The sequence below is a fragment of the Bufo bufo genome, chromosome 8 (genome assembly GCF_905171765.1).
Source record: "Bufo bufo chromosome 8, aBufBuf1.1, whole genome shotgun sequence".
Classification (NCBI taxonomy): domain Eukaryota; kingdom Metazoa; phylum Chordata; class Amphibia; order Anura; family Bufonidae; genus Bufo; species Bufo bufo.
The window spans coordinates 20,170,676-20,185,737 of record NC_053396.1 but is presented as its reverse complement, the minus strand read 5'-3'; the positions used below and the strand labels follow the sequence as shown (position 1 = coordinate 20,185,737).

Genomic DNA, 15,062 nt, shown 5'->3' with positions numbered 1-15,062 from the left:
TCAGAGTGGACGGATGATCGCGATCAGCGAATTCATTTTTAATTCGGTCAGAAAGGCACTCCCAGAACACCGCCAGTTGAGCCTCAACAAGTCTTTGGATCTTCACAAAGTTGCACACAAGTGGCACTCGAATCCAGGCCCACAGGTACGGAAACTTCAGAGGAGCAACGACTGGTGACCCTGCAGTACCTCGGAGATGGCATCCAGGCAGGCAGTGATATTATGCATGAACTGCATCAGGATTTCCTGGCATTCATTTGAAAGTCTTATCTCATACATCCGTTCCTGTACAGCAATACTGTCATGAACCAGCGGGTGTGAACCCACTGTGCCACGTGACCAACCGCCTTTAAGGGCATTGTCTAAGTGAACCCTCGTTCTTCACAGTACCCCAGATGGTCGGGACAGACTTTACTGTGGGGAACACCAGGTCGCTACCTCTTGAGGTCGATTGGGACATGAAGCAGCTGGTCCAGGTGGACCAGGGGGTACCAGAGCAAGGTACCAAAGGTACAGTCGTAGTCAACAGGGCGAGTTGTAACCAGGAGCAACAGTGCAGGACCAAAGGATGAAACAGAGATGAAGTTGAACAAGCAATGGATTAGGGCAGGCGGACAGGTACAGGTCAGGCAATCCGAGTCGGGAACAGTAGAGGAAATAATGATCAAACAGGAAGGAAAGTCCAGAATACAATAATCACAGTCAGAAATGCAGTAACACAGACATTTACAACAGCAACCTTTGCACCTGGGAAGAGGGCTTTTATTTTATTAGCCCCGGGAGCGTGCTTTCGTCACCCGTGCAACAAAATCGTGCAGATTGCCACACAAAAAACGTGCACTAGGTTGAGGTCTATCACAGGCCGGCCCTCTCCGTAAGAGAAGGGCCACCCATAAACATTTCCCAGTCCCTCCAGGCAAGAAGGCACCTGCAAAGGACCAGGACAAAAAGGCAATCCATAGCCGAAGCAGGGAATACGCCCATGGCACCCCTTAGCAGAAGCCAAGGGTACGCCGGTCTGTGCTCTGGCTTCCACCTAGGCTGCCACCCCAGATGTTGGCCTGGAGCTCAACAATACTAGGTTTGGACTCTCCCCGGATGGAGAGCCCAAGGGGTTTTGCAGGGGGAGGAGAAATCTAATGGCCACCCCCCCCCCCCCCCCCGCTAGACCTCAGGGGGTTGCCCATAATGTGCGAAAGTGAAGTGTGTGCAAATATGCCATCACTCAGTGGGCTTCCACCCCCAGTAAGTTAAGGCACCCCAAGGTCACCACTCCTGAGACACCTCGGACTTTCAAACACATCTTAGCCCCTGCCTTCTATATGGCAGTCCATTGGTCACCTACCATATGGCACTAATGGCCAAAGGCGTACACCCTAGGAATGCCGTGTGGTTCTGTTCTACATGATGGTAGTCCGGAATATACCACCAAGACCTGATAAGAACAGATACTACACTTGATCTTAGCCAAAAGACCGAGAAGCGGCTGGGAAGAGTGCTGGACCACTTAAAGAAGTGTAATATGGCTGGGACTGGTCAAAAAGGTCACATGTGCGAAACCTTAAAATCACAGCAAGTAACATGTGTCTGCCCTTAAGGGTCCATTCACACGTCCGCAAAATTGGTCCGCATCCGCTCCGCAATTTTGTGGAACAGGTGCGGACCCATTCATTTTCAATGGGGCCGGAATGTGCTGTCTGCATCCGCATTTGCGGATCCGCACTTCCGTTCCGCAAAAAAAAAAAGAACATGTCCTATTCTTGTCCGCATTTTCTATGAAAGTGGCGGCACTGTGGTCCTCAAAATGCAGAACGCACATTGCCGGTGTGCATGTTTTACGGATCCGCAAAACACATACGGACGTGTGAGTGGACCCTAACGAGGTGGCAGAGGGAACATGCTGGAAGGCATGTTGTGTTCAGGACTGGAAAGAAACCAAGAAGCGGATTACAGGAAGGACGACCCCTGCAAGGACAGAGCCCAGGACCGCAGAAGTGAATGGGAAGACACCAGCAGCAGATAACCGCAGCTACCTGCCCCGCAATCCAGCTGGAAGCAGACAGCGATGGAGGCGGCCAGGAGGACAGAGCTTTCCCGAAAATGGAGCCCAAGACTGCGGTGGTAAGTAGGGGAACATCAGCAGTCAGCAACCGTCGTTACAGGCTGAAGCACACAATCCAATATGGCAGCCCACAGAATCCCTAAGGGTCTGTATTACTGTCAGGCACTTTGTGTGCTGCCATATGATACCTTCATGAGGTACTTTTTCCCTATTATGGATCTCCTATTTTTTTTTTAACTATACAAAAAGTTATTTTTTTCATCCCTTCCATAGTGGTAGAGAGACTATAAGACGCACCCAAGGTGTCATAAAAGGGTAGGGGACAGTGCAGCCTTGTGCTCCTCCCGCGCCACTGTCCCTACCGACTTGCACGATCAGTCTCCTAAATGACGGCCCACAATTGGACGACATTCCCTTCTTAGCTAAATGCAGAGGCCTAAACTAAAATGGAAAAAGAGTAGTAAGACAGAAAGAGGTGAAAAACCAGACAGGCAAGACCAGGACCAGATCAGGAAACAAAATAAGATACAAATACACAGCAAGAGAAACTAAGAAAAACGTCAGAGATAACGTCAGTAGGCAAAGGCAAGGTCACTAGTCAACGAGTCAAATACCAGGAGCTCATGTCAAAGAAGGCAAAATTAGTAATTAGAGGCAATGTCAAAGAAACAGGCAAAAGTCAGTGATCCAGAGTAGCAAACACACAACTAGCTAGAGAGGCTTATAAAACCCACAGGTACCTGTGGTCAGTAGCTGGGTTTTCTGAGATTTTAATACTGATGACCTATCCTCATAGGTCATCAGTATCGGATTGGTGTGGGTCCGACACCTGGGACCCCCGCCGATCAGCTGTTCGAAAAAGTATTTACGCGGCCTACTCTCAGCTGACTTCACGTTCTTCCGTGACATGGCCTAGGCACAGCTCAGCCCCATTGAAGTGAATTGAGCTAAGCGCAATACCAAGCACAGCCAATATACGGCGCTATGCTTGGTGAGCACGGAGAAGGCACTCACAGGAATGCCGGTGCCTTCACAAATAGCTGATCGGTGGGGGTACCGGGTGTCAATCACCCACTGATCAGATACGGAGGCATTACAGTCACCGCTCCCCATACCTCCTGCCTACTAGTGAGTGCCTCCATAATGGAAGTGCTTACTAGTATTCGCTTGCTATTTTCCCCCAACTTTTTTGGGGAAAAAGTGTGTCTTATAAAGAGAAAAATATGGTATATATCTATTAGGGATCGACCGATATTGATAATTTGTGAACTTTCAGGCCGATAGCCGATAATTTATACCGATATTCTGGGAATTTTCATTTTTGAGAAAAAAAAAAATTTCCTACACAAATCTGCTGAAAGTTAATATGTTTATTGTTAACGTGTATTATTATTTTTTTTGTAAATCTTTTTCATTTATACTTAAAATTTTTGTGTTTTTTTTGGTTGTTTTTTTTTAACTAACTTTTAGCCCCCTTAGGGACTAGAACCCTTGTCCCATTCACCCTGACAGATCTCTATCAGGGTGAATAGGAGCTCGCACTGTCCCTGCTGCTCTGTGCTCTGTGCACACAGCAGCATGGAGCTGAACATGGCAGCCAGGGCTTCAATAGCGTCCTGGCTGCCATGGTAACCGATTGGAGCCCCAGGCTTACACAGCTGGGGCTCCGATCGGAGGAGCAGGAGAGAGGGGATCCTGTGGCCACTGCCACCAATGAGTAATACTGGGGGGGGGGGGGGGCGCACTGCGCCATCAATGTTTTTACTATTGGGATTGGGATGGGGGTGGGGGGCGCACACTGCGCCACTAATGATTAATACTGGGGGGCTTGGGGGGGGGGCGCACTGCACCACCAATTAAGATAAGTCTCTCAATCATTCATATACAGGAGGCGGGAGCTGGGTGCAGAATCACATAGCCGGCTCCCGACATCTATGAGCGGTAGCTGCGATCCGCGGCACCTAAGGGGTTAACTACCGCGGACCGCAGCTACCGCTCATATAGGTCGGGAGCCGGCTATGTGATTCTGCAGCCAGCTCCCGCCTCCTGTATATGAATTAATGAAAGGCTTATCTTCATTGGTGGAGCGGTGGCCACAGCCCCGCCCCTTCTCTTATCTTCTCTCATTGGCGGCAGCGGCAGCAGCAGCACAGGGGGAGGAGACACTGCTTCCTTCTCCCCTGTACTGCGGAGGGAACACAGAGAGCGCTGAGAGCAGCGCGTTCTGTGTTCCCAATATGTTATCGGTATATCGGCAAAATAGATGCCGATACCGATAACGTTCAAAATCCTGAATATCAGCCGATAATATCGGTAAAACCGATAATCGGTCGATCCCTAATATCTATCCAGATTCCAACAATATCTTCTTGCTAAAAGACCGGAAGGACACACTGTACTAAGTGGGCTTGTGAATAAGTGGAGTTTAAAGAACTGGAGTTTAAGACAAGGAGCAAGAAACTAATGTTTGATAGATTTTCCTTGTGTTGTTGGCTTGATTCTAGCTCGTCCTCCAACTACAGCAGACAGGGTCCAATTCTAACTCCTATTTACTGTTTTCCTTCTTTACTGTTCATCCCCATTTAAACATGTGCTCCATGAACAATGCCACTAAGTGTGTGTCCTGTGTAATACCAGATAGTCTCTATTAGACCAGGTACGAACGCATGATTCAACTTCAAGTGGTATATATTTTTTTAAATTTATTTATTTTAACCCCTTCTCCTCTTACCCTCCCACTCTACCCTCTCTACTTTCTTCTTATCTATGATATGAAACACAATGAAATTCCAGCACTCACGATTTTGGTAGCTAAAATCTTCGTCTTTTATTCGGGCAGTAGACAAATTAGACAGGACATCCACCCACAAGTGTAGCAACTTTTGCAAAAGTTGCTACACTTGTGGGTGGATGTCCTGTCTAATTTGTCTACTGCCCGAATAAAAGACGAAGAATTTAGCTACCAAAATCGTGAGTGCTGGAATTTCATTGTGTTTCATATCAAGGATATATAGGCTCACCAGCCTTTTCCGCGCACGCAGGTGTTTGGATAATTGGGTGAGCTGGACTTTTCTTTCTTCTTATCTACTCTTATTCACCGGTTAATTATCTTTTCCTCTCTGCCGGTGACTTACACATCTGAGTTATCAAGATGACATACGGTACTCGTCAGATAAATTGACACGGTGTCTTACTCAGCCAACTGTATTATTAACATGCTTTGTTAAGACTATTTGTATTTACATAGTCAACATGCTTGCATGGATCTTTTGTATGCACATTTATTCTTTTATGACTTATGAAAAAGTTCAATAAAAATAGTTTAAACATAATTATATTCCCCATAAAACTATAAGAAGCAAACTGTCAGGCAGAACAAAGACACTGAATTTAAAAAAGGCTAATTTCCCTGGGTTGAGGGCAGCATTTCAGGGCATAGACTGGGAGCAGCTACTGTCCTATAATAATACTGAGGATAAATGGGAGAGCTTCAAATCCACATTGAGTAATTGCACTAAAAAATGTATTCATTTAGGTAACAAGTATAAACGGCTAAAATTAAACCCCCCCCCCATGGCTTACAGCTACTGTAAAAAGGGCAATAAAAGACAAAAAAAGGGGATTTAAAAAATACAAATCTGAGGGGTCAGCTGTAGCGTTTTTACAAAGGGCCTAATAAAATCTGTATAAAGGAGATAAAATTAGAAAAAATACAAAACAGGTGGCAAAAGAGAGCAAAACAAATCCCAAAAAATTCTTCAAATTTATAAATGCTAAAAAACCAAGGTCCGAGCAGGTAGGTCCCCTAAATAATGGGAAAGAAGGGGGGGAGGGGTAGTCACTGAAGATAAGGAAAAGGCAGAGTTATTAAATGTTTTTTTTAGCTCTGTATATACGAAAGAAGAGAAAGGAGCTGATATCTGTGGTGCCGGGGCTGTTAGTACATCAAGTGATATACTCAATAGGCTAACTGTAGATATGGTCCAAGAGAAGGTAAATAAGGTCCAGATGGATTACGCCGAAGAGTGCTTAAAGGGAGTCTTTCACCAAATATGACCATTACAGACCACTTAGATCAGGTTCTCCATTACTTTCCCCAGATCACTATGGTATCTTTCATATTGCAGTCCATCTCTCGATTTGCTTCAAAAACCACTTTTATACCATATGGTAATTAGGCCCTGAAGGTGCCCAGGGGCGGCGTTCATGCGGCCGGTGCCCAGGCCCCTCTGCGCTTTGCTTACCAAACCCCTCCTCTTTCACCCCTCTGGCCCGCCCTTGTTTAATCTGATTACCTTCTCCGCTCCGTCTGAGATCTGATATTATTATTATACACAGTGTACAGAGAAGGAGGCGTCTATATATACAGTGTACAGGTAGGACACATACAACTACGGTATATACTGTTTATAAGGTACCGGTGTACACTGTTAATGTGTGACCCCTGTATACTGCAAATACTGATTTGTGCCCCCCCCCCCCCACTGTACATAGAGATCTGTGACCCCTCTACAATGTATACAGTGATGTGTGACCCCCTGTATACAGAGATGTGAGACCCCCTATATACTGTATATACAGATGTGTGACCCCCCCCCTATACATTGTATATACAGATGTGTGACCCCCCCTGTACACTGTATACAGAGATGTCTGACCACACTCATTTCTCTTTTTCCCCAGGTGAAGGGTAATCATATATTCATAGATGATTTCTAGGCTTGGAGCAAGTCATAAGGCTTAGGAAAAATTCAGTTTGGGATTCGGTCCCCACCCCATTCCTTGGTTGAACTTGAAGGACAGGTCTTAAACCGTATCAACTATTTAACTATGTAAAGCTAGAAGGAAGCAGATGGACAAAGTTCTCTAGAAATGTATGCCATAGGGTGGATTCCATGGTAGGGGCTGAGACAGAGGAAGATCTAGTCTGTGTGAAGCCTGAGGGCTCGCTCTATTTCCTGCCAACCTTGGGTGAAGATCACTTACCCCAGGATCAGGTTATCTGACGTGGACGCTCTCTGGGTATGTATATAAATATAATTGCCCAGTAGACTTTCTTAGGGGGATTTATCGAGATTGGTGGAAAGGAAAACTGCCCATAGCAACCCATCAGATCAGTCCTTTAATTTTCCAAAGATAAATTTCTCTGATAAGTGAAAGGTGGAATCTGATTGATTACTATATGGACAACTAAGCCAGTTTCCATTTGCACCAGTTTTGATAAATCTTTGATATTAGCAGCCTGTACTGGCATCCCATTTACCTGTAGGTCTGTGGATTCTGTGGACGGTGTGTTTATGGATGTATGTGTATATATATATATATATATATATATATTGCTCTTTATGTATGAGTCTCTGTTTGTACATGTACTAATAGGTATTGGATGTGTGTTGGACAGAAATGTGGATCTAATAGATGGTATATTGTTGGAATCTGGATAAATATACACCATATTTTTTGCTTTATAAGACGCACTTTTCGCCCCAAAAGTGGGGGGAAATAGCATTGAGTCTTATAAAGCGAATACTAGCCAGCACTACCATGATAGAGGCACTCTCACTATTATGCAGGAGGCGTGGGGACCTGTGACTACTGCTGATAGTGCTAGCTGTACTCACCGTTCCCTAGTCTTCCTCCACCGACCTGGAGAACACCAGGGAGCGGTACGTGCAGGAGAGACGGCGAGGGGCAGCAGAGCAGGAAAGGTAAGTTCATTTATTTATATTATCTCTGATGGGGTTCTGACATGAGGGTTTGATCTAAGCTCTGATGGGGGTGCGATCTGAGATCTGATGGGTGTCTGATATGGGGATCTGATCTGAGGTCTGATATGGGGGTCTGATCTGAGATCTGATATGGTGGTCTGATCTGAGATCTGATATGGTGGTCTAATCTGAGGACTGATATTCTGATATGGTGTTCTGATGTGGGGTCTGATATTGTGGTCTTATCTGCGGTCTGATATGGAGGTCTGATCCCAGATCTGATGAATTTTTTTTATTTTTTATTATCAGGTATGTCTTATAAAGCGTAAAATATGGTGTATACGGTAGATATTGTATTTTTTACTTTATAAGACACACCTGATAATAAAAAGCACCTAGGCTTTAGAGGAGGAAAATAAGAAAAATATATATAGTACAGGAAGGGCAAGAAATGAGGCAGCTGAGTGTGGCCGTGTCCTCTACGTAATGTATTTCTATCTTTAGAAACATAGAATATGTCGGCAGATAAGAACCATTTGGCCCATCTAGTCTGCCCAATATACTGAATACTATGAATAGCCCCTGGCCCTATCTTATATGAAGGATGGCCTTATGCCTATCCCATGCATGCTTAAACTCCTTCACTGTATTTGCAGCTACCACTTCTGCAGGAAGGCTATTCCATGCATCCACTACTCTCTCAGTAAAGTAATACTTCCTGATATTACTTTTAAACCTTTGCCCTTTGTCTATTTGCTTTGTCACCTCTATGTTATCAGTAAGGGGTTTTCTGGTTCTTGATCCTTGGTCTTCAGGATAGTCCATCGGAGCTGATGGGGAACAGCGGTGCAGTAACCAGCTCCATGCACTACACCATGGATGGAGCCGTGTAGTTCCAGAGCTGGAGCTGCTTTGGAAAAGCCCATTAGCTGAGGTGCCGATCAGATTGTGATGGTCTATCCTGAGGATAGGCCATCAATATTACAGTACTGAAAACCCCCTTTAAAATTTCTCCCAGGAAATCAGCTCTAGATGGGGACATTGTCTTCTTAAAGCGAGGTCTCACCATAATTCGGAACATAATGAAACAGTACATTACCATAAGGCCAAAAGCCGCCCATGGGCAAAGTATTACCGACCTGTGTGGGACGGATCTGTAACATGGCAGTGTGAATGATGCCTTGCCATTGTCCTCCAAAAAAGGCAGCCATTGCTGGTTTTCTGGTTCATTTTCAGTTCTGTACCCTACACGAGGGTGAGATTGAGAGAATTTTCGGACTGTAAGATGCCATATTATCGGACGTTTACTATATTTGCAGCGCATGAATTAAAACGGCCGCCATGGATGTTATTTGCAGCTATGCAGTAGGTAACATTGGTGCCGAGAATGACTGTACACAGTCGAGAAACTGGGTTTGACTCTATAACCCTGTCCTCAATTGTGCAGCATTACATTAACCCCATTTAGTAGGGCTGCAAAATAAAATGAGTTTTTGTCAGGTTGTCAGAAGAGAAGGTGCTGATTTACCTCCGCTTAGTATTCTCTTACCTCTGATGTTGATTTGCATGCTCGTTACTTCTACAAAAACAAGCCGCCCCCCCCCCTTCCCCCCCGAAATCCTCTCATCTCTGAATCATTAGACACCACTCTGAATTATATAAACTACACCCTCAGCATCTCACTCCCCTCTTCTACTTGCTTCATTTCCATTGCTCTCCCACCCTCACCGTTCCCTCTCGTCTACTTCAGGAGAGGAGGAGGGGGTGCAGACTTTCAAACCCTCCGATTCTGTTACCATAGAAACACTTTCAGCTTCTGCTAACCCAGTATGGGGCTCTAGCGATACAATAAGAAAAGTGTTATAATGAGGTGGGAACAGATCACTGCATTGCAGAAATGGGGTAGGGAAGGGTAAGTGAGAGTACCTTCCCTGTGCCGGAGGGGTTTCGGGGTACAAGAGGCACATTTCATTGGGGTGTGCACCTAGCGAATGATTTTAGAAAATTATTTTATATATAATAATCTATACGACTTAGATTAGACTTTTTTTTCAAGGGTGCATATTATTAAGGCGATGTCCACATGGGATTTGTGTCCCGCTAACCTGCAATGGGTTACAGAACCAGCAAAGTGGAGTAGATTTTGATATTTTAAGAAATATCGTCCACATGTTGCAAAAAAAATCTGGGGTCAATTTTCAGCCTTTGCAATACGGATAAATCCATAGCAAGATCTGCTGCAGAATTTCAGATGGCAAAATCCGTAGCGGAAATTCTGCGCCATGTGGCCGTACACTAAAGGGGTTGTCAAGGATTAAAGGGTTTTTAGACTGATGATCTATCCTCAGGAAGGGTCATCAGTATCTGATTGGTGGGGTCTGACACCCGGGACCGCCACTGATCAGCAGTTTGAGAAGTCCACGGCACTCCGGTGATCGCTGCAGCCTCTGCGCAGCTTCACAGGATAGTGGTTGGGTTTCGTATAGCTGCTCAGTTCCCTTCACTTGAATGGGACTGAGCTGCACAAAGGCCATGTGACTGATGAACCATATCCGGCTGTTTGTTTCGCTGCCCCGCAAAAAAGATAGAACATGTCCTACTATTCTTGCGGACAAGCAAAGGATGTTTGCAACGTGCCGGTCCGCAGGGGAGAACACGTGAGGTTCACGGTGGGCCGAAGGGTACAACAGTTTATCAGGTACTCACGGTTAGCAGATGCCTCCCTGGGCCAGCAGTGCAGTGAAGAAGGGGAGAACAGCACAGGAATTCTCTGGGGCACACTCTGATATGAGGGACACAGGCCAGACGGTGGCTGAGGTGCCCTTGGTAGTAACTTGGCTTTGTGTGCTTATGGCTAGGTCTGGTTAGTCGTGACGCCAGTAACGTTGTGGTACAACAATGGTGAGAGTAGTAGTTGAATTAAGGAGTAATCCAACTCACAACTTTTACTGTTTTGCTGATTCTAATTAGCAATGACATTCACAGATAAGTCTCTCTTGTATGCAGAGGTATGCAGAGAGTAACACACTTTTTGTAGATCAAAACTTCAGATTAAAGTTCAGTTATGTTAGTTATTCTAATCCCAGTAACGGTGGTTTCTGATCCTTCCTTCCACTTAAGGGTGTGTTATTGAAAACAAAAGAGACCTTGTCCTGCGCGATTTAGCGCAGGGCAAGGGAGCGCATTGGAGCATGAGATGCTCCGATGCTAGCCTCAGGGCGGCTGCCTAGGTGAAAAGAAGGGTATGTCCGGGTTCAGCTCTGAACCCAGACAACCCCTTTAAGTTACATAACAGATTGGCCTTTCTGTCTTCTATATACCGGTGGGGCTGCCTGTAGCTAGATTGTCCTACACCGAATTCAAAGGAGCCCATAAGCCTAATTAGATGGCTGTTATCTTCCTTTGTCTCTTTTGTAGTCAAAACACAATTTTTGCTTGTCCTCCCGGAGGGATAGACTGCAGAAGGAGGTCTCACCTTAGCCTTGCTTCTTGGCCTAAAACTTGGGAAAAGATCACTTGGCTCCTCTGGACCGTGGGGCCTCAGAGAGAGAGCGGAGAGGAGGGGGGCCTCTTCCCTTCCCCCTGCTCCTCACTCCAGCGACTCCATCTCCTAACTACTAACTTCTTCTCCACTTGAGGTATATATATCCTAGTGCTATCCCCATCTAGTGGTGGATGTATGTACTGCACCTAACAGCCTGCTAACAGGGATCTTACATAAAGTTACATACAGCAGGACATAATATGAAATATGACACAAAACACAATATGATAACTTTGCAGTGCCCACGCTCACTAGTGGGACGCTGCATGTTTCTATAGGGGTTTTTAAAAAATGCAAACCCTAAAACAGATACGGTCGAGTGTATGAGGCCTCATAGTGTTCCCGCATACCCCCTGCCTATATAGGAATGCCAAAAATAAGGCTTAGTGCAATAGACTGGATATTGTTATGAGGGATGCCCTCAACTCAGGTTAGCCTCATCTACCTTCCTTATGGGCGGTATAAACCTACACACTGGTTGGCTTTTTGACAGGCACCGCACCAACGATCATGCTTCCCGTCCTACAAGGCATGGGATGAACGGACTCCATGTCCTCCCCATTGGAGGCTGCCGTCAGCCTGAACCCTACACTAAAGATATATAAGATATATAAGAAAATGGAGCCTCAATTTCTGACTGCTCCGACCCAAGCTGTAGATACTGACCAGTTCATTCAATAAGCTTATATGTTTATACTATGCATTCTCTTTCCTGTAGGTACAAGAAGTAAGAAAAGGATAGACGTCAGCCTGCGTGGGAGATGCCTAATACCAGTGTAATATTCCATACATACAATAACCTATAACCTCACTACATAAAATACACCAATTTCCATTATACCTCTCGAATGCAGACCTTAAAGGGAACCTGTCACCTGGATTTTGTGTATAGAGCCGAGGACATGGGTTGCTAGTTGGCCGCTAGCACATCCGCAATACCCAGTCCCCATAGCTCTGTGTGCTTTTATTGTGTAAAAAAAAAACAATTTGATACATATGCAAATTAACCTGAGAGGAGTCCAGCGTAAAGGAGCCCAGCACCGCCCCGCATCCTCAGAATTTCCTCCTCGCTCCCCGACGTCAAAACGCTAGAGCGCCGTAATCTCGTGATGCGCGAGCTAGCGCATGCGCAGTTCGTTCCCTGAGGCTGAGCCAGCACAGGGAAAGGAACACTATGACGACACTGTTCCTTCACGCTGGACTCATCTCACATACCGGACTCATCTCAGGTTCATTTGCATATGTATCAAATCGTTTTTTTTACACAATAAAAGCACACAGAGCTATGGGGACTGGGTATTGCGGATGTGCTAGCGGCCATCTAGCAACCCATGTCTTCAGCTCTATACACAAAATCCAGGTGACAGGTTCCCTTTAAAGAGGACCTCTCTTCTCTCCTGACGCTCCTGCATTCCCCATGTAATAATTCTGGAGCTTCTCTTCTGATGACTCTGCGTTGTGCCATTCCTCTTTTATTCCTGCTAGAATTTATGAATGAATTCTTAGCACCTTGCAGTGAAGGTCCGGATGAGTGTAAGGCTACTTTCACATATGCGTTTTGCATTCTGGTTTTCAGATCCGATCTCAAAACCAGAGCGAAACGCTTCAGTTCCATTTAACACCTCCGTTCGGAGGCGGTTGTATTAAATCGAAACTGAACAAACCGGATGGTGCCAGAACCAGTTTTTTCAGATCCAAAAAAAATTAATAAATATCTGGATCTGGCACCATTGACTTACATTGTCAATGGTGCCAGCTTGCAGCGGTTTTGTCCCCAATGACAATAAGTGGGGACAAAACGGAAGCGTTTCGCTCAGGTTTTAAGAGCCTCCGCCGGATCTCACAACCGGAAAACAAAACGTATATCTGAAAGTAACCTAAACAGTTGGGAGTGTGTCCCCTGCACAGTCTGGCACTATCCAATCAGTGCTGCCAGTGTCAGACTGTGCAAGGACACCCCCCCAACTGGTAACACCCATCTGGACCTTCAGTGCAAACTGCTAACAATTCATTCATAAATTCTAGCAGGAATAATAAAGGAACGGCACAACATAGAGTCATAAGAGTAGATGATCTAGAATTGTTAATACATGAGGAATAGCAAGTAGTTACTAAAGCAGACATGTCAGGAGGAGTGATTGGCCTTCTTTAAATGCAGAGCTGTGTCCATAGCTGAAGCTCAGTAGCCTTTGTATTATCTCCAATGACACTTTGCCCTTATTCTCGATGAGAAGTAAAACCATATGACAACATTACACCGCTATAGGGCAGCACAAGAACATCGCCCACTGGCTGCCCATTGACGAGTGCCTACAGAGTAATTCATTATAATGCATTACCTTCTAATGTGACCAATATCTAGCAATGACGTCCCATCCATGGTGACTACGCGATCGGTTATGAGTCCGATTTTCGTCTATTGCAGTCATTGTCCTAGCATATAACTCTTGCTAAAGAATATACCTTGTTAGCAAAGGCAAATACCCGCCAAGGGAAATCATTCAAAGTGTCTTTTACGTATGAGTCGAGTCAGCACAAACGATCCATTAGTGGAGAAAAATACTGGACGGGTTTTACATCTTCAGGGGATGTCATCCTATGAATATCTAATAGGGAAATGGATGTCATAGACGAAGGAATGGGGTCTGCTTGGGACAACCTTAAATTAGCCAGAAAGGAAAGCCGCTGACATGGTCTGCCGTGCATATGAATCGCCGCCATATAGTGCTGCATTTCCCCAGCAGCAGCCTCCAGGGAAAATGTATGACCAGCCACAGCTTCTGCCTGCAAGACCTGCAGATTGCCAGGGATTTCTGATGCAGAATATGAGGGCTTCAGAAATTTACAAAAAAAAGTGGTTGTCCGAAGGGTCCCATTCAACGACGGAGGTCAAAAGAGTGTCCAGTAAAGAAATGGACTCCTATAGATAAAAACATTGGGAAGTTCTCCTGGCATATATGGTTTAATAAAAGTATGAAAAGAGCCCAACCATAAATTTTGAAATCAGGGCAGACGTGAATGTCCGTGTGGTTCCCAGCCGCATCTCGGTGTCTGCTACATGGGACCCTAAGTAAACAATAGTGGAAAAATAACCTATTCCAAACATGACAGCGCCCCTAGTGGCCAAATGTTTATAGTATAAGATACTTCCAAAATTGTGGCTTTGTAGGGGGCAGTTCATCCTATCTGAAGGACTATATGGTGCCCTACATAATCCTGCTTCATTCTTGGTCATCCTATATATCAGTTTAGGCTGCCTTATGCCCCAGCTGCCGGGTACGCCATGTTGCGGTCACGTTAGATAACACATATAGTGCAAGAAAAGGCTCTCCTACGGGGGCTAGGGCTGTGCTCAGATGCTGCTTGAGGTCATGTAAAGTTGTCATAGAGGCGGCCTAGAGATGCAAATAGAAGTACTGAAAAGGTGAGCTGTATAGACATAACATGATAACCACCTCCTCTTAAGATCCTCCACCGCAGATTCCAGCCCAAAAAAAACTCAAAATACTACTGCATTGCGGTATACATACATACCGTAAACCTGACAGATCGGTGGGGTGCTGCATCTGGCAACTCAAGCTGGCCTTGGACATAGCTTCTCGTCAGCAGATGAAGCCACTGATGATCTAATGTCTATGGGTCCTACAACACCATCTGCCGGTGAAAACCATGATCCAATCCTTCCTCAAACAGCACCCAAGCTGCCTGGCAGCCCCTTATCACTCTCCATTGAAATATTATGCATGTT

The 15,062-nt window shown here is 45.4% G+C and overlaps 1 protein-coding gene and 1 pseudogene across 4 annotated transcripts in view; one reads left to right on the top strand and one right to left on the bottom strand.

Moving 5' to 3' along the window:
* Window positions 1–15,062, top strand: part of ST6GALNAC6 (ST6 N-acetylgalactosaminide alpha-2,6-sialyltransferase 6) — a 51,675-nt gene that overhangs the window by 27,666 nt on the left and 8,947 nt on the right. For 2 of the 4 annotated variants that reach the window (XM_040404972.1, XM_040404971.1), the window contains exon 2: window positions 12,033–12,090. The exons of 1 other annotated variant lie outside the window; for it this stretch is intronic. In XM_040404972.1, the coding sequence (XP_040260906.1) occupies window positions 12,076–12,090 (15 nt within the window). In that variant the 5' untranslated portion in view covers window positions 12,033–12,075. Of the gene's footprint in view, window positions 1–1,980; window positions 2,122–12,032; window positions 12,091–15,062 lie in introns of those variants that run through there. One more of the 4 variants, XM_040404973.1, reaches the window with a different exon arrangement.
* LOC120978306 lies at window positions 1,389–1,487 on the bottom strand (annotated as a pseudogene).